At 42.0% G+C, this 17,947-nt stretch overlaps 3 protein-coding genes across 3 annotated transcripts; 2 read left to right on the top strand and 1 right to left on the bottom strand.

The window, feature by feature from the left end:
- Positions 1 to 1,734: 1,734 nt before the first annotated feature.
- Positions 1,735 to 4,843, top strand: LOC128719712 (LIM domain-containing protein jub). Its single transcript, XM_053813341.1, has 6 exons — positions 1,735 to 3,117; positions 3,186 to 3,705; positions 3,771 to 4,087; positions 4,166 to 4,228; positions 4,326 to 4,491; positions 4,576 to 4,843. The coding sequence occupies exons 1-6, from the start codon at positions 1,735 to 1,737 to the stop codon at positions 4,818 to 4,820; spliced, it is 2,694 nt and encodes an 897-aa protein (XP_053669316.1). The 3' UTR covers positions 4,821 to 4,843.
- A 2,447-nt stretch (positions 4,844 to 7,290) lies between these two features.
- LOC128709692 (RNA-binding protein 25) lies at positions 7,291 to 10,493 on the bottom strand. The gene is made up of 6 exons (XM_053804702.1): positions 10,416 to 10,493; positions 10,082 to 10,350; positions 9,024 to 9,998; positions 7,960 to 8,933; positions 7,518 to 7,891; positions 7,291 to 7,383 (listed from the first exon to the last, which is right to left on the bottom strand). The coding sequence occupies exons 1-6, from the start codon at positions 10,491 to 10,493 to the stop codon at positions 7,291 to 7,293; spliced, it is 2,763 nt and encodes a 920-aa protein (XP_053660677.1).
- A 1,043-nt stretch (positions 10,494 to 11,536) lies between these two features.
- Positions 11,537 to 14,756, top strand: LOC128709691 (WD repeat-containing protein 6). Its single transcript, XM_053804701.1, has 3 exons — positions 11,537 to 11,597; positions 11,662 to 12,423; positions 12,487 to 14,756. Exons 1-3 carry the CDS (start codon positions 11,537 to 11,539, stop codon positions 14,754 to 14,756), a joined length of 3,093 nt encoding a protein of 1,030 aa, XP_053660676.1.
- The last annotated feature ends 3,191 nt before the right edge of the window (positions 14,757 to 17,947 follow it).

The raw sequence follows: 17,947 nt of genomic DNA, 5'->3' as shown, positions 1-17,947 counted from the left end.
CATCAACGTTATGTTCTGAAGAACACAGTCGATATGGTCAAACAAGATAGTTAGATAGATAGATAACAAACAGAAGTCTTATACAAGAGTGAGGTTCAAATTTTTGCATTTTTTTGCCAATAAAGTACATTGCATTGTTGTGTTAACAATCATTACATGACTGTTAAAGCGTAAGATAATGTTTCAGACAAAACAACATATCGTTGGAAAAGGCACAACAAGACACAAGTCGAACAAATGGCAATAATATTTGATCAACAGTCAAACAATAGCGGAAGATGTGAAGATGAAATAATTGAACACAGCTTCTAATTACAACATCGTTTATCTTCTATTTGCGCAGAATAAGTGTAGCAAAGGAGAACTCCGGAATGCAGCATTTTTGCCTTGAGGAAAAAAACTGACGGCTTAATACGGTTTGAATGGAAAAAAGCCACCGGCGAATATAATTGTAAGAAGTGAACATAATAGACCATCGTAATCATAGCAACGATTCGTTGCGGAAGTCTTTACATAAAATTGGAACATGTTTAAGTAGTGTTAAGAACGTATCTAAACGAAGTAAACAAGTGGCAATAATGTCTGAAAAATGTCCAATCCATTCAATAGTTATGATTTACAACACTATGAAGCTAACTCGCTAAATCCGAACTCCCGATTTCACTACAAATACTGAATTACAGTAAAAACATGATTCAGAACAGCAAATATTTAAAATCATTGGAATACGAATCAAGGTAAAATAATTTATTTTAATTACATCAATAGCAATACGGCTGTTCTTGTTGAATAAAACGGCTGGCCATTCTTGTTGAATAAAAAAACATCATTATGCTCCAGTGTTGCTTTATATTTTTCACATTTAAAATGAATTATCTAAAATATACACAATTATAAGTTGAATTCACAAACGATAAATCAAACTGGATTGGGAAAAAATGATCGAGCCCACATTCTACAGTTCCAGCGTGTAGTACTTTTCAAACCTTCCTATCCTAAAAATACCTTTGAGCACCATTATTGGCTAAACTTTCCACTAGTTGCTCATTTATCCGAAATTTAGGTGGTGGCTTTTTAGGCTTTTAGGCTTTTTCGGTGGCGTCCTCTAGGGAGCAATAGTATTATTATGCGGTGTGTGTTTATTTGTGTGTGTGTTTTTATGTTCCCTTTAATTGTCTTCGCAAATAGAACTGAGCAACATAATCACTTGATTTATTTCAGTATTATCTAAAATATAATCTAGATTTTACCTCCGATTTACAGGGAAAAACAGTTGAAAAGCTTACCGCAGTGAGAATGTCGGAACAGTTTGGTCGCATCTGTCGGTATCTTCAGTTTCAAGATTATTTGATGTCTAATGGATAGCTGTCATTTTGTTACTTGGATGACAGCATCATGTAGATCGAGAATGTGTGTGAAATTCTTTAGCCAGAAGAGCGAGAAAAAAAACAGTGTGAACTGTGCAAGTAGCTTTTATAGTAATGGAATTAATTATGAATTAACAATGCTACTCAGGGAACAAGGAATAATGTGTAGCTATGTGGTAAAGTAAACATCTACAGTAAACTCTACAGTGCAGTAATCAGTATTATAACAAAGGTGAATTCAATACGCACAATTTTTGAGGCTCGTGTTTAGAAAGCAATTTCTGATAAGTACGATATTTCGTACAATAGTTCAGTGTCAAGCAGTTATCAAAATCGGTAAAAAAAAACAATCGTTACGCCCATTATAATGTCGAATCAAATGCATGCCCAGAATGCAGACGCAGCGCTACTGGCTAGAATGCACCAGATGCGTTTGGATGGAGAGAATGGTGGTGGTGGTGGTGGAGGTGGAGGAAAAATGATCGGTTCCCTACCGCGAACAAATCATCCCAGTGGGAGCGGTGGCCAAGATCCAAGTACAGACAACAACGCTTACGGCACGGTGACTTCAACTTCATCGGCAGTCCATGGGATGGGAACTATTCCAGGAAGCAATGGTGCAACGGTGGCCGCTTCTATGGCCACGATGGTGAACATGAATGACTACCGAATGTACGATCGGTACCAGAATCAGATGCTCGCAGCGGCTGCAGCTGGGAGCAAGTTTCCCGTGCAGCAGAGTAACACTGCGCATGCTACTGTCTCGACAGCTTCTACCACGACCGGGATGATTGGTGGAGGATGCAATAGTGTCAGTTCCAGTGGTGGCAGTTATCAGTACAGGGTCAACAACAGCCCCACCCATTCGATGAGCAACTCATCCCATCAGTCTGTCAGCGGCAGTAGCGGTGGCGGAGGTACCATTCCCAGGACAAGTAACTCCTCGGCAGGACCGATGCAACAGCAACATTATTACGACTCGCGTTATCAAACAGTGTACGAAAACATCGACTGTTATCCGACCGCTTCGCAACAGCAGCAACAACAGCAATCTATCGATGCACACTTGTACGACCATCGGAAGTTTGAATCGCACAACATCAAGGCACAACCTCAGGTTCCGGTTGGTTCTGCTGGCCAGTCTTATATTTTGGCGAACGGTGTTGTTATGCCTGGACGTGAGCATCCAGGAATGATGAATGTCGCTGGCCGATACGCGCACACTCCACAGCCCCCAGAGTTAGCGGTTGCAGAACAACCTCCGATTTATGAAAATCTACAGTCACCCCCATCGGCGGGACAGCAGGCACAACCCCAAGCAACCAAAGGATCCATGCAGGTTTATTATCACCAGCGTGCAGACGACACAACTCCAAGCCCCAATGCGCTGCCACAGCAGCAACAGCAGCCTCATCAACAATATCATAATCCTTCGGACCAACAATCCCAGCCCATTTACGAAACAACGAACGTAAGTTCGCATAATTACAGAGGAAGCGGCAACTCAGTCGCGTCTGCAGGACCTATGCACTCTACTGCAACTGCAATGTATCACCAACATCATCAGCAACAACAGCAGTATCATCACTCGCCGACCAATAGTAGCATATCGGTGAAAATTGCTCAGCAACCGCAACCGGTACAGCTACCGAATGTGAAGTATCACGCTACTGGTGTTCCAGCATCGGCTGCATTACCTTACGAACATCAGAAATCGCCCAAACTTGGTCCTTCAAATGCTCCATCCTTGGTAAGATGCAGTACACATACCATGCACTTGTATCCTAATCATTCTCACGCTTCTCTTACTATCCCCAGCCTCCCAAATCATCGGATGCGCTCAAAACTCAGCAAAAAAATAATAAATCTCCATCTCGCAGCAGCTCCATCTCCGGTTCGAGCTCACTGAACAAAAGTTTCGTCGAGGATATCAATGGATCGGATTATGTTTGTATGACTAGTGGCACCAAATACAACAATTCGGGCAGCACCACTTTGCAGTCGATGAAGACAAGTCCACTGACATCACCTCCTGGCACAGCGACACCGATTGGCGGATCCAGTGGTTCCACCACAGCAGCCATGCCTGTTCAGGTAGGCCAGGAACGCCAGTACGCAACGCTACAGGAGATGGAAATAGCCAAGAATCAGCTATCGCACAGCCAACCGAAAGGAGCTACAACGCTCTCCGCAAGCAGCACCCTTGGCAGCAAATTGGCGACGAACGGCAGCACTACGATTGCTGGTGGAAACGTTACAATGGGCATGGGCATGGGCTTGAGAGGTGCCGTTTCTCCGACACCGTCGCAACTGAGTACGGGATCTGGATCTGGAAAACGTATGTTTTTATAGCTTCAGTCCGCATATTCTTTCCACATTGCAGTAATCTGTACTATTTTTTAGCAAAAGGATTGACCAAAAATCTGCTCCCATACAACGTCACTCCGCCTAGACCGACGGGGCCAACCGAGGCTGAACGAAAGATCGAAGAACTGACGCGCCAGCTAGAGGAGGAGATGGAGAAGAATGAGGAGCAAGGAGAATATTTCGGTATTTGTCATACCTGCAAGGAGAAAGTAACTGGTGCCGGTGCTGCTTGCCAAGCAATGGGAAACCTTTACCATACTAATTGTTTTATCTGCTGCTCGTGCGGTCGTGCCCTTCGTGGAAAAGCATTCTACAATGTGCACGGGCGCGTTTACTGCGAGGAAGATTATATGGTACGCAACGCAATATAGCGTGCTCGAGTCTAAAGCAATAGTTATTCAAAACCCGATCTGCTTTCACTTTCCTTGCAGTACTCTGGATTTCAGCAAACCGCTGAGAAATGTGCAATATGTGGACATTTGATCATGGAGATGGTAAGCATTGGGATAAACAGTTCAATCGTTCAAACGTTATTCTTTTTGAAACTCGCCAACAATACTAATGCTCTTATTGTACGCCAACGTGTTGCAGATCCTTCAAGCGATGGGGAAATCTTACCACCCGGGTTGCTTCAGATGTTGCGTTTGTAACGAATGTCTCGACGGCGTTCCGTTCACAGTAGATGTGGACAATAAGATTTACTGTGTGAACGATTATCATAGCATGTTTGCTCCGAAATGTGCGAGCTGTGGCAAAGGTGAGACAGCAAATTTGTCTTCTGCATTTGTAATCCTGTTACACTAACATTTCGCCCTTTGGATTGGTATGTTTATCATTACAGGCATCACACCGATGGAGGGAACGGAAGACACCGTACGTGTGGTGGCGATGGATAAAGATTTTCATGTGGACTGCTACATTTGCGAGGAGTGCGGTATGCAATTGACCGATGAGTCCGATAAACGATGCTACCCTTACGAAGGTAGACTGATGTGTCGTTCCTGCCATATACAGAAGATATCGATACAGGACAGGCGCGGGCGCATTCTTGAGCCCGTATCCGCAACTTACCAATACATGGGTTAATGGTGAAGGGGAGCCATCAATTGCAAAGCAAAGATAATTTTTCAGATCACTAGTTTACTGATGTCCAACAGTCGATTTACATGGTTTTGCTGGTTCAGGAAAATGCTGATGTATTTCTGCTAGTATGCTAAACCTTCTAAGCTCAATTCATGCAGGAAAATGAGCAAAAACGGTGTCAAACATTAAAAGTTACTCATCCGCTTTTTTAGTGTACACAGACATTTGCTACTCGTTCGTGTTCAGTAGTGGTACTTTCCGCAGCATAAACATATTGGCAAATCAGCGCCTGTAAAAATGTTTAAACTTCACCACGCAATCACAAACTCATTCATGAGGATATTATAAGGCGATCGTGCATCGGAGCTAAAATAAAACAGTAACATTCCATTTAAAGTTTATGGGCGTATTTAAAAAAATGGCATAAGAGAATAAAGGAACAGTGATCACATGGACGATGGTAAAGGATAGATAAAAGCGTATAGCATGGGAATTACTGCAATATAGTTGCATTTACTCTGGCCTCATCAAATTTGCCAATACGCGATCTAGACTAATAAAGGCGAAGCATATTTGCTATCTTCATAACATCTATAGTTTTATTTTAAAATACAGTTATGCTATTCAGACTAATTCAGACATAATTACAATGTCAGCAGCTGCAACTACATCGAGGTAATCGAAGAGCAGAACAAAATGGATATATGAGAAGATTTTAAAATGTGAAGTGTGTGTTTAACTACTTCCCTTATATGCAGTATCCGTTATCACCCAACTGTAGTTTTTCTTTCGCAATAACACAAAGTTGAATTTTGCGGTACTCAATAGAATAACCGCATGCTAAAGTGAATAGTTCCATTTTTCTCAGTGTTTTCGACAAAGCTTGTTATGCTAAATGAAATAACAAACGTCAGTTTAAAGTACAATTGTTTACAAGTTCTACGAAACCAGTCGGAAATCATTTCCCAAATGTATGCCTACCCTACCGAATGGAGATTTTTATTTTACAAAGCAAGCTTCTCTATGTTACGAGCAAGCTGTACCAAAAGTTTAGAGTTACATCACATACACACTACACATACATTTCTTGGCAAGATTCCCATTTCCATAGCTAAGAGGTATTCAGCCAACCTTCGCATTTGCATGGAGAAATTGCAATGGAAGTTGAAAAATTGCTTAACTTGCTGAGAAAACGTGTCTCAAAGAATTGATAAAACAATTTCACTCTACTTACATGTAGCAGTTTCCCGCTGTCATCCGCCAAAAGAGCCCATATCAAACTCTTCATAGCGTTGTCCACCATTCAAATAATACATTCATTCGCTGAAAAAAAGGATTAGAATTAGCACAAACATCGATTGGTACATTAGCATGCAAGTTGTGGGTATGTGCGTAAGGCACTTAACGCAAAGGAATTGAAGGACCATATTTTGCGGACATATTGATAGATGCCTTCGGCTGAGTGTGTATTTATATGGCTTTGTTGCACTATGTTTGGTTGGTTGTTGGTTTTTCTTACGCATTCGCTATACGTGCCATAGTACTCCCTATTGTTTTCGCATCTATAGTGGATAAGTCGTGAAAAGTTAAGGTTTTAATAATGTCATTCTGAAGACGCTGGGAGCTTTATCCGTACTGTTATTTACGTACGAGTTTTTAGTTTTTACATACACGCGTTTTCGAAAAACGTACATTATAAAATAGATCAAGAGCTTTCTGATACTACTATTGCTATTCTTCCCCCTTAAACCTCTGTTACTAGATCGTTGCAATGGGGGCATACTAAATGATATACGCAGACCAAATCAAACGTTTTATCTCTAATTCGTCCCTTCAACCATCCTATGTCACTGTCTCGCGTGGACAGTACGTCTAACAAAGCAATTTAAGAAAAAGTATAATATTAAACAAGAACTAATGGCAATGCAATCTCACTAACGGTTGTTCCATCATAAACAGTTCAATGAACGTAGAACACCTAATTTGGACAACAAATAATGTAGCGCCCGAACTTATTACAACTCGGATTTTTTTGTTTGCTTGTTTCTGAAATATTGAATGATGTCATTCTAAACTGAAACTCCGTCCCGCTGGAGACTCTTTTCAGAGATGTACTTAAAAAATGTCAACAGATTCTTGTATTGTACATCATGTCGTTATACCACAAAAAGGATGCAGTGGGATATATCTGGAAAAAGGTTTATTAGATGTGGATGAGTTCGCACTCAAGACATTCCTTCTTCTTTTGTTGAACAATTTCCTAGCGTTAACGGTATAGCTTAATCAAGTCCACCAGCATTCATTTCACAGACCGCTGTCGTCTGACTCACCGGTCTTAGGTAGGGAACATATGAATGAGCTCCTTTTGTACGGCCGCATTGTTTTGCATCCATCCGTATTATTCCATATTGTGAAAATTCTTTCTCATTTTGCTTCTCATCGTCATGGCTGGCATCTGTGTTTGTGTTCGTACCTACTTCGCCAGTCCTACTTTTTTTGCTTCTACTTCATAGATCAGTAATCGCCACATTTTCACCACGAAAACCTCAGCTTCCTCATCGAGAACCTGAAACGAAAGAAACCACGTTCACTAATAAATAGATGATCTCAAAGAAAGAATGATAGATAGATAGATCATGGATAGAGCTGACAAGTGAACTAGATTTTTCAATGAACGGCTTCCAAATCCACGCAACTCACCATTTGCACATCGTCCAGAATGCCTTGAGGAGTGCTGCCGGCTAGCACCTTTGAACAGATGAAATCCACCAGTGTTGGCTCCGGCTCCCCTATGTACTCAATGATCTTTTTGTTTATCCATGGTCGAATTTTCTTCTCGATCGTACTATCGATCTCGTTCCAGTCGAGCGGATAGTTAAAGAGCGAGCTCTTCTCCGTTGGTATCTTATCGATAATACTCTTAATATTTTTGCGTTTCTCTTCCTGCGACTTTTGTGTTTCCCGATTCGAAGGATCATCCTTTTTACCTTTCGATGATTTCGGTCCGGAACCTGCGGGCGTGCTATTTGCTGTTCCAATGGGTGTGTCCATCTGACCTCGTCCTTCCTCGTACTCTGCAGAAAGAAGAAGCCAATATCATTAAAAATCAGTGTCTGGGTCGCGTTTTTAGGGCGCACTTTACCTAAAGGTACAAGCTTTCGTTTTTTCGGACCGTTCGATTCTTCCGTATCGTCATCAAGGCTGTTGAACACGTCCTTCATTTCAAGCCTCTTCTTTTTCGCGTTCACGTTCAAATTCAAACTAATTGTGGGACCCACTGCTGATTGTTGGGGCAGCAGCTGTTGATGGTGATGATGGGACGATTTATCCGATATCGAGTTCATCTCGCTGTTACTGTTTGCATCTGGACTTTCCGGAATTCCGTGCTGCGAGTTTGACCGTATCGAGTGCCGAGAGTTATCATCGTCCAGCATTCCGCCGACTCCACCGGATGTATTCACTGCTCCGCTGCCATGTCCCATCAAACCAAAGGAATCACGCGTTTCGGAACCAGCATGTGGAGGATGCTGTCCAGCAGAGGCTACACGTTGTTCCACCGCATTGTGGTGAGTGTGGTGATGCTGATGATGGTGATGTGGATGATGGTGGTGGTGATGGTGATGATTGCTATTACCCATTCCATCCATTATACTGGCCGACCCTGAACCAGGCCCATTGGACGCACTACTGTTCGCTGTTTGTAGTGCACTTCCGGCTGGTGAATTGAAATTGTCCTGCCCGCTTGAGTCGGACTCGATTGGTTCCGCATCAACGGAAGCGAGTTCCCTCGAAGCTTGCGCTAATACGTAGCGTTCCTTATTCATGCGCTCCCGCTCCTTAGCACGCTGGCGTTCTATTTCGCGAACTCGTTCTCGCTCTAGCTCACGTTCACGTTGTTGTGATTGTTCCAGATTCACGTCGATAAGTATTTTCGGCTTGTACAGATCTTCGCGTTCTTTTTTGGCTTTCTCGAACTCGAGCGTCGGGTTATCGTACTCTCCACTGAATATCTTGTTCTTCAATTCGTCCAATTCTTCCTGCTCCTTGTTGCGATCCTTGGAATCAGCGTCAGCTTCGCGAACTCTTTCAGCAAGTCTTCGTTGGAGTTCTCGCCCCCTAGTTAAAAATAAAAAAGAATCGTATTATAGATATCTATGCTAATGTGTGCTATGCTAACAATAGTTGCGTACAGAATGTTATACTCACTTGTAGTATTTTGGATCATCCCGATCATCGTCATAGTCCTCTAGAAACTCTTTCAGTCGTTTTGCTTCTTTCTCACGTTCCTCCTCCTTACAACGATCCTTCTCCCGGTCCTTTTCGTAATCCTTGGCTTTTCTCCTTTCACGAGCTTCCCAGTTCCGCAATCGTTCCTGGTATGCCGCTTCCTTATCGCGGGCTTTCTTCTCGGTTTTCTTGCGTTCACGTGCCTCCTCTTCCATTTCCTTCTCTTTCTGGATGTCGCGCGGATTACGGTTTACCTTCATATCCTCCCGCTCGCGATCCCGTTCACGTTCCCTTTCCCGTTCGCGCTCACGTTCCCTTTCACGCTCACGCTGCCGTTCCAAATCCCGCTCACGTTCGCGTTCACGTTCACGCTGCTCTCGCTCCCGCTCACGTTCACGTTCCTTGTCGCGTTCGCGCTGCTCACGTTCACGCTCACGTTCGCGATCCCGTTCACGATCACGCGATCGCGATCTGCTGCGCCGCCTGGATGAGTTTGAAGCTTTCTTATCTTTCCGAGGCGATACTGAGCGTCGCTGTTTCTCTTCTGCTCGCTTTTCTTCGCGCTTCTTACGTTCTTTTTCTTTTTCCTTTTTTAACTCTTCTTCCTCAGTGTATTTGCGGAACTTTCCAATCTCCTTGTTAATTATGTCCCGTTTGCCATCTTCAATGTCTACCGTTTGCAACATTTTCTTCTGTTTTGCCTGCGTTTCTTCTTGTTGCTGCTCAGCCGCAGCCAGTTCCTCTTTGAAGTCTTCCAATATGCGACCGATAGCTTCCATTGCATCATCATCACCCCGCTTTTCCGATATTTCGTTCGTTGTCTCGGCATTACTTTCATCCTCACGGAACGAATCGAGCAGTGCTTTATTCTTGGCATCCACCTTAGCTACCAGCTTTTTACCACCCACCTCTAGGTCATGTACCAAGCGTACAGCTCTCGCGCCTCCGGCAGGACTGCAAACAAAGTAACCACCGTTTAATCTAACCTGCGTGATCCGTTTCTACATGCTATTCTCTATTACACCAAACATACTTACTCATATTCACAGAATCCGAAGGTAGATACACGTTTCCAGTTAACCACTGTTCCGCAAGTGGCTAGAATCTGTTTTATCATTGGGTCTGGAACTTTTTCACTAATGTTACCCACAAACACGGTCACTATCGGACCATCGTACACCGGTTCCGGTTGGGGCGGAGGTTTGTTGTTATACATCTGTGGACGAGAGCCAATCGTTGCCCCGGAACGAAAGCTTCCGCCACGATTCGATGGAGGTGGCTGATTCATAGCAGGAATCATAGGTTGCTGTAACGTAGAAGTAAGTTTATTCCACAAACGTGTTTAGCAATAAGTTTTGCGTCATACATTACCTGTACTATTGGTGGAGCGATATACGGGATACCAGCGGAAACTATCGTTGTTCCCGGAGGTCTGGGGTGAAAAGACATGATGTTGATATACTTATTCACTTTCTTATATAAAATCCAGCTTTATTTTTTGCTCAGAATACAGCAAATGTATTCAAAAACCTGCAGTTAAGTTTGGTTCCAGCTTGCTGAATCCACAGTAGAAGTTGTACCAATGTTTAGTTTGTAGCTTCGTTCTAGCAGCGTTCCGGCAGACGCTAGCATCCAGAATCAGAAAATTTCTGAATATCTGTCGCTCGGTCAGTTTGTCAACAATCGATTTATTATTATTTGGCTTTACACCGATTAGCAGTCCATCAAAGTTGCTATGGTGGAGCGCAATATTGTTCCGCTTGCCAACCAACCTTCCCGGTATCTTTTACAGGATGCACACACTTTGCACACTGCTACACACACGTAACCCCAGCCCCGAGGGTTGACGGAGGCGCGCTAAGATGGAAACGAAGAACTTTTCTGCTTCCTGCCGTGTACCGCTCAACTTACTATCAATGTTGCATCCAAGGGTAATTCTTCGCGTAATAAGCGTTAATGGCATATACACGATTTTCACTTCGCAATATACATTAGCCGAGAGCCGGTTTTAAAGAATTCGTAGAACAATTTCTTAACAATTACTAGCCCATCCATGCAAAAAAGATTGGACGACTTCGCGTTAGGAAAGGTAGAGAAGGTTTGTCCTTCGTCTACATTTTGACGTCTTTCTTCCCAAATTTGACAGTCAGTGGACCAATCACTTTTGTCCCAAAGAACAATTTTATTTTCGTATTGATCAAATTCCACTTCTTTGGTTTGGAGATTATTATGAAACAATCAACAAAAACAATCAACATTTATGTGAAAATTACATTTTTTTATCTGTTAAGCACCAGATTTGTGGATGGATTTTAACATTTTGGGTCAATATAATTTATTTTACATCAGATCCCAAATGTCGACTTGTATTGTCAAAATAAGGCAGTTTGTCTGCACTGCGACTATGATTTCCTGCGAGATTTGCTGTCACGAGCTGCTATAAAAAAGATAAACAAAAGTTCGTGCCGAAGAAAATACAGCCGGCGCCAATCATGCGGGTTCTTACTGATGCAGCTTGCATTCGAGTGCTTTGTAACGAAACATTGTTAATAGGTATAAGCTATAGTTAGTTTTAGGTAGCAGAACATTCATGTTCTTTCCAATCTTTAATTTTCAGCTATCGGAAACCAGTTGCTGCTCGTGTATCTCTCACCGAATGGAAGCACACATCGTACATTTGCCCAATTGCCACGGCTTGTGGATAAGATTCACGGGATAGAAGCATGCATTATCGAGCCTGGAAAATATCTCGCAATTACTCACGCTGGACGAGAAGTATACAGTACCGTTGTCGATTGCTATACGCATACATTTTCTGACAGTGTGCAGGTCGTTATTCCAGAAGAACCGTGCGACCAACCCGTTCCTCACGTTCGACGACGCTTACATGATTGGATCAGTAGCATTTCTCTGCTCTCTCCAACCCAGCTGTGTATTGTAACATCACACGGTGTAGCAGCATTATTAAAACGTGGCGATAACAATCGTTCATTGGAATGGGATTTGGTTGATAAAAGTCCCTGCGAAGATGGATCTACGCTCTATTGTTCTACTATTACTGGTCGACAATGGGATGATGTAGTCGTTCTCTCCGGAACTGCTCTCGGGCTTTTACTTATCTGGTCTGTGGCAGGGCCAGAAGATTGTCGTGGCAGGGTGCTCCAAAGTATATCAGCTCACAATGGAGTAATTTTTTGCATTGCATGCGATTTTGCTTCCGGTTTGCTGACCACTACTTCTGATGACCGCTCGATAAAATTTTGGAATGTGCGATTGACGATAAACAAGCAAGAATGTTACAAATCGGTAGTGCTGCGAGAGGAACGATATTGTTTTGCCCACACCGCTAGGGTATTCCAGTGTCGAATCATAAATGGAAGTAAGTAGCAGAAACATGGCTCAATACGTCCCTTGTCACTGAAACTGTGTTTTTTTTTTCTAGCTCATCGATCATTAGTGGCATCTATCGGTGAAGATTCTCATCTCTGCCTGTGGACTATTGATGGTAATTTGGTATTGAAGAAACGCTTAGACGAAGGGCCAACACTATGGAATATGGACTATGATCCTGAAAATGCTACAATTTTCATTACAGCAAGTAATGGAAACTTGCATAAGTACTGCATCCGATACTTCATTGACGGTAACGTTAACATTAATTGCGATCAAAGTAATATGGAGGACATAAGTCCAGTACTGTCGGAAGGCAAACACTTAGCAAAAATTAAATACCTAACCAACGGATTTATGGTAGCTGCTACAAACCACAATGAGGTATTGCTACTAGAGAACAATGGCGCAATAGCACATAGTCTCGAAAAGCCAGAACATTTCAAATGTAGTCTAATCGAGGTTGGAGGAACAACTTTCTATCTAGCTAGCGGTAGATGTATCATGGTTTATAACGTGACAGAAAAGAATTGTGTTCATCTCGCAAGGATCAAAACCGTATCCTTTTTACAGAAAGCTTTCGTCTGTGCGAATGACGGGAATGAGATAAAAGAAGGTCCCATAAGGTCCTTGAACTTCTGTGCGCGATCAAAGAATGTTGCCATATGCGATGCTAGTGGTCGTTGCATTGTTTTAGATGAGTCACTTGAAGCAATTTTATCGTGTCATAGAATACCTTATTCAACTGAAAGATGGTTGACGTCCTTTCTGGTGCTCAATGATGAACTACTGCTAATGGCCGATCGTTCTGGACATTTGTATCTTTTCGACAAAATTCATACCGATCCCGTACACAAGCTTACGAATGTGCATGGTAAACTAGGCATCACCACGATCGCTGCGTACGATAAAGATGTACAGCTGTCGGATGGATATAATTTAAGGACAACGGGTCACGATGGACGAATTTGTGAACTGTTTGTGAATACCATCTCGAAAAAGTTGGAATTACTAACTTTCACCAAATCTTCCATTGGTTGGATCGATCGTAAAATGGTTCGTAACTCCAACACCTTTTATCTAGGTTTTAATGATTCACATTTTCTCATGGTTGATAAAATGAACGAGATTTATATGCAATGTGACTGTGGTGGAGGGCATCGGTGTTGGGATTTTCATTTCGACGACAACTCAGAAACCTTTGCATACGTTTTCGTTCAACATAAGCGACTGAAAAAAATCCAATATACGATGCGGAAAAATATCGGTAGTGAACTAACGCTACCACGTTTCAATTGGCACACACGTGCGTGTAATGTACTACAGGTGACAGGACGGGGCGATTCGTACTTGCTGTTCTCGGGAGGTGAAGACAACATCCTACGCATAAACGTTTTACACAAGGGCCAGATAGTGGAAGAACCTCGTAAACATCTATTTAATCACATCTCCAGCATAAAAACGATTGTAATTAAACATTGCGTAGAGAATGATAGCTTGCTAGTGATTTCTGCCGGCGGTAGGGCACAGATATGCGTGACGAGGGTGAATTTGAAAAACTTTCGCATAAAGCAAGAGTATGACTATATGCTGCTGGCCACAGATTCAGAGCGAACCCGATGGAAAACGAATCGACGGTCTACGTTCGATCCGGAAACAAAATTTATGTGCGCATCCTTCCTGTCAGACGATCGTATTGTGTTCGGTTGTTCGGATGGATTTTTAAGAATCTTTCAGCTGTCCTTTCCCGATGGGCAGGTTTCGTTATCGTTGGTAAACGAAATATTTTACGGACGATGCATTTTAAAGATGGTTGACATTGCCGTCAATGGAAGATCGATATTTGTTTCGATGGCCACCGATGGACTGTTATGTTTTTGGGATGCTTCGTGTCCTAATGAACCTTTCTATCGTCACCGCCATCACAGCAGTGGAGTGAATGCTGTCGATGTTAAACAGGTGGATTCGGAAAAGTTTGTGTTTGCTACGGGGGGAGATGATCAATCGGTTACGGTGTCGTTACTAGAAATAACACTTCCAGAAGGAAAACCGCATGTTCGTGAGATAGGAAAATTGTGTGAAAAGTATCTGCATACTGCACAAGTTACTGGGTTGAAGCTTCTGGATGACGATCGACTGATCAGCGTTGGTATTGACCAGCGAGTTTATGTCACCAAATTTACTGTCTACGATAAACTCGTAGTTGAATACAGTACCAACACATGCATTGCGGACCTGAAAGGCGTATCGTATTTGCAAAACGACGAAGAACTAATTTTATATGGTTGTGGTATAGAAATAATGAAACTACAAAGTATATGATGGTTTTTAATGCATAGCACAAACTTTTTAGGATATAAACTTCAACTGCATGTTCAGTTCAATAGCCTTTACAGTAACTTAAATTGTTATATTAGAAAACTATAAAATACAGACAGAATTTGCTTAAATAAAACTGATTGAAGAATGTATATAGACAAATTAGACATCCCATTACAACGGTCTTAGTGCTTTCCATCTGTATAGTAAAGTGAAGCTAAGACACTAGAGATTGAGAGATAGAGATTTGTGCGTTTAGCTAGTGGTACCTATCACACGTTTTACAATAGTATTTTTAGTCGATAAGTTTACATTTAAATGACAACAAATGATGCAGAGAAGAAGGAAAGCGTTACGATAGTGTGGCGTAACGCCTTGTCCTTTTTGTATACACTACCGTCGAACTTGCACACTACACAAACGGTGCGTGTGCGCGCTATGAGTTCTGGTGAGTGTTGGATCTTATATTTCCATAGACGTGAAAAGGATGAAATTTTCCGGGCGACATGTTATCTCTGTTTTGCTCGTTGGACAGGATTGTAAGCTAGCTTCGGGTTTTCACGAATTCCAGCAATAGAGAACCACGAGACTGTACGCAGCCATTATGCACAGAGCAAGCATCCTGGTAGTGTCGCACGTTCATTGTTCTGCCACTGTTGGCTAAAGTGTCTGATAGTAGAGGCTGATAACTTGCGTTACAAAACGGAAGCAATTGTGCGTCTAATTCAGTGATGGTGATCAATACCGTTATCTACATTAATTAGATGTACGTTTTTCTTCAGTGGAAGAGAATTTTCACAGTGCATAGTGCCAGCCGTTCCTCCATATGTCAACGTGTACGGCAAAGGATGGATGTAATCGATATTGTGTTATGTGTTTGCCACAAGTTCATTACGGCTCGAAAAGGGCGTATTAGCTGTTGCTACATTGACCGTCAAATTTTGGAGGAAAAAAAGGAATGTATCCCCAAATGCCCCAACGGTGGGAAATTTTGAGCAGGGATGAAAGGGCAGAAGTGCTATTCTGATTAGATGAGTTTTTTTTTCGTTATTTTTGGTTACCCATGGCTGTGGTCATTTACTGCGCACGACGAAACCGACAGCTACTGCTGTTTGCTGATTGTTCGAGTGTTTTGAACGTGTTCGGATTCGTATGGCTTCGTGTATTTGGTTACTGTGAGTTTTCATCCTTGCGACGAGAACCTTGCGAAAGGTCGTGAATCTTCCCGCGTTCCAACCGTTCGGTATTCTCTCGCTGTTGGTCTGTTGCGATGTGAATTCAGTGTCAGCGATGAAATTGGTCCACTTCACGAAGTAACAAATATTTAGTATATCAACATTACTAATGATACCAGTGGCTTCACAATTAGGATTAGCACAGCATAGCATTAGCACTTCAGGATGTGCCAAAGTTTTCATACTTGCAGGCCTGTACATACACCTACATCTGTGTGTTGGTTGTTCAATTTAAATTATTCCATTTTTCCAACAGTGTGTTGTGTTCTGAAGGTTGTGCCACATATAAAACAGTGTTTATTGTAATGAAAGAAAGCTAGAGATGACTGTTTAAATCCAAATGAACAAACGATCGCAGCATTAAAGGTTCAATGCACCGTATCAGCGTGAATGTGAAATGGAGCACTAATGAAATCAACTTATGTAAGTGAACAAAATCTTTCGGTTTTCGTAAAATTTAAAATATTATTCTTTAGGTTAGATATTGTAATATTAATCGAATTTGCACAAGAGTGAAAAGAAGAGTTCAGCAAGTACAAACAAAACAGCGTAAAGAAGACAATACTAAGTCCGTATCATAAAACTGACAATGCATGGGTTTCCAAAGTGTTGTTAAGGGACTGTTGGCAATGATTTATATTGCAGAAACTATTTATTGCACTCGCGGCATGGTCAATTAAATATTAAGTCGCGAGTCAATATTAAGATATAGAATATCTGTGACTTATCGTCAATGCATTCTTTGGCCATTCGACGATTGGACCAGTTTTGAATGTTTTTTTATATAATTAAAAGGTTTATTTAACGGTACTTGCAGGATTATATTGGTATCACAGATGATGAGTAACAGGAAATCCTTGTGCTTTTTAAATTGCATGCAGGATTTTCACTTTGGCACGAGATAGAAAACACATTTTTTGAATTCATGTTATTTAAAAGACCTTGCACATGGTTAAAAGCCCTTGCACCAATGGACAAATGTTAGTAATAAAGCATATATTTTTAACTTATATGTTTTCTTGTTGCAAGTTGCACTAACCAGCTAGCTTGTGCGTGGTGTGTATGAGGAAAATTTCCATTTCCTTCCTTCCCTCCACTCCCAAATTATTTATTCAAACGATTCCCTTTATATTACTTCAACTTGGTCTAAATATAGCAGCAAGCGGTCCTCCCTGATAGAAAGGAGTCCCTACCTCGAAGGGAGTTAAATTTTTAACTATAAAAATCAATAACAAACCTTTTTGTTTCAATCGCTTCTGTGCTTGTGTCCAACGGATACTATTACATTTGGCAGAATACTACGTGATGTGGTCATATTCGCTGACGTACCCAGTATTTTCCTTCCACGTGCCGGTTTTCTAGAAGTGGATGTGTTAACGATAGCTAAAAAGGATGATAAGCAGCAGCGAAAAACAAACTTATGCTCTATTATTTAAAACATTCCCTCATTTAGTGTGTGTGTGTGTCTACAATTCACCTAAATGCAATCCAGCAACATCTGGAACAGTGTTTGACTTGATGTTTAGTTTAGTTTCTTAGTGTAAACTTGTTCAGCATGGAACTCCTTGTGAATGGTGTTGCACACAGCAAGGCTTCCCCAAGCAAAGTAAACAGTCACAAAACATTCCGTTTTGACGACGAGACAATCCGTTAGGATAAGAAGCCCTAAGTCGCCCTAACGCATGATGGCGTACGCTGGTCGATGATCGAAGTGATGTAGCATTATCGATTTTAAATAATCTTATTGAAAGAACCGACATCGTAACAGGTTTTAGTATCCATAACGAGATCGACCTCATCATTCGATGGGCATGGTATGGGTAATGTCTAGCGCGGGACACCAACATAGTGAAACGTACTGATAAATATTGTTCGACCGGGGACACAACCCACACCGGGATCGCTGACGGAATGCAGAGAACTTGCGTGGCTTTGAGACTTCTTACTTCCGTTCTGTCG

This window comes from Anopheles marshallii, chromosome 2 (genome assembly GCF_943734725.1).
Source record: "Anopheles marshallii chromosome 2, idAnoMarsDA_429_01, whole genome shotgun sequence".
Lineage (NCBI taxonomy): Eukaryota > Metazoa > Arthropoda > Insecta > Diptera > Culicidae > Anopheles > Anopheles marshallii.
This window is presented reverse-complemented; position numbering and strand designations above follow the sequence as displayed.

Excerpts from the sequence above, each read along its gene's own strand:
- LOC128709691 (XM_053804701.1), top strand. The coding sequence starts at position 11,537 with ATGCGGGTTCTTACTGATGCAGCTTGCATTCGAGTGCTTTGTAACGAA. Across the intron at positions 11,598-11,661 it reads TAACGAAACATTGTTAATAG|CTATCGGAAACCAGTTGCTG; the intron begins GTATAAGCTATA and ends TTTAATTTTCAG. Across the intron at positions 12,424-12,486 it reads GTGTCGAATCATAAATGGAA|CTCATCGATCATTAGTGGCA; the intron begins GTAAGTAGCAGA and ends TTTTTTTTCTAG.
- LOC128709692 (XM_053804702.1), bottom strand. The coding sequence starts at position 10,493 with ATGTCTTTTCACCCCAGACCTCCGGGAACAACGATAGTTTCCGCTGGT. Across the intron at positions 9,999-10,081 it reads TTCGGATTCTGTGAATATGA|TCCTGCCGGAGGCGCGAGAG; the intron begins GTAAGTATGTTT and ends CTTTGTTTGCAG. Across the intron at positions 7,892-7,959 it reads ACGAAAGCTTGTACCTTTAG|AGTACGAGGAAGGACGAGGT; the intron begins GTAAAGTGCGCC and ends TTCTTTCTGCAG.
- LOC128719712 (XM_053813341.1), top strand. The coding sequence starts at position 1,735 with ATGTCGAATCAAATGCATGCCCAGAATGCAGACGCAGCGCTACTGGCT. Across the intron at positions 3,118-3,185 it reads CTTCAAATGCTCCATCCTTG|CCTCCCAAATCATCGGATGC; the intron begins GTAAGATGCAGT and ends TACTATCCCCAG. Across the intron at positions 3,706-3,770 it reads GGGATCTGGATCTGGAAAAC|CAAAAGGATTGACCAAAAAT; the intron begins GTATGTTTTTAT and ends ACTATTTTTTAG.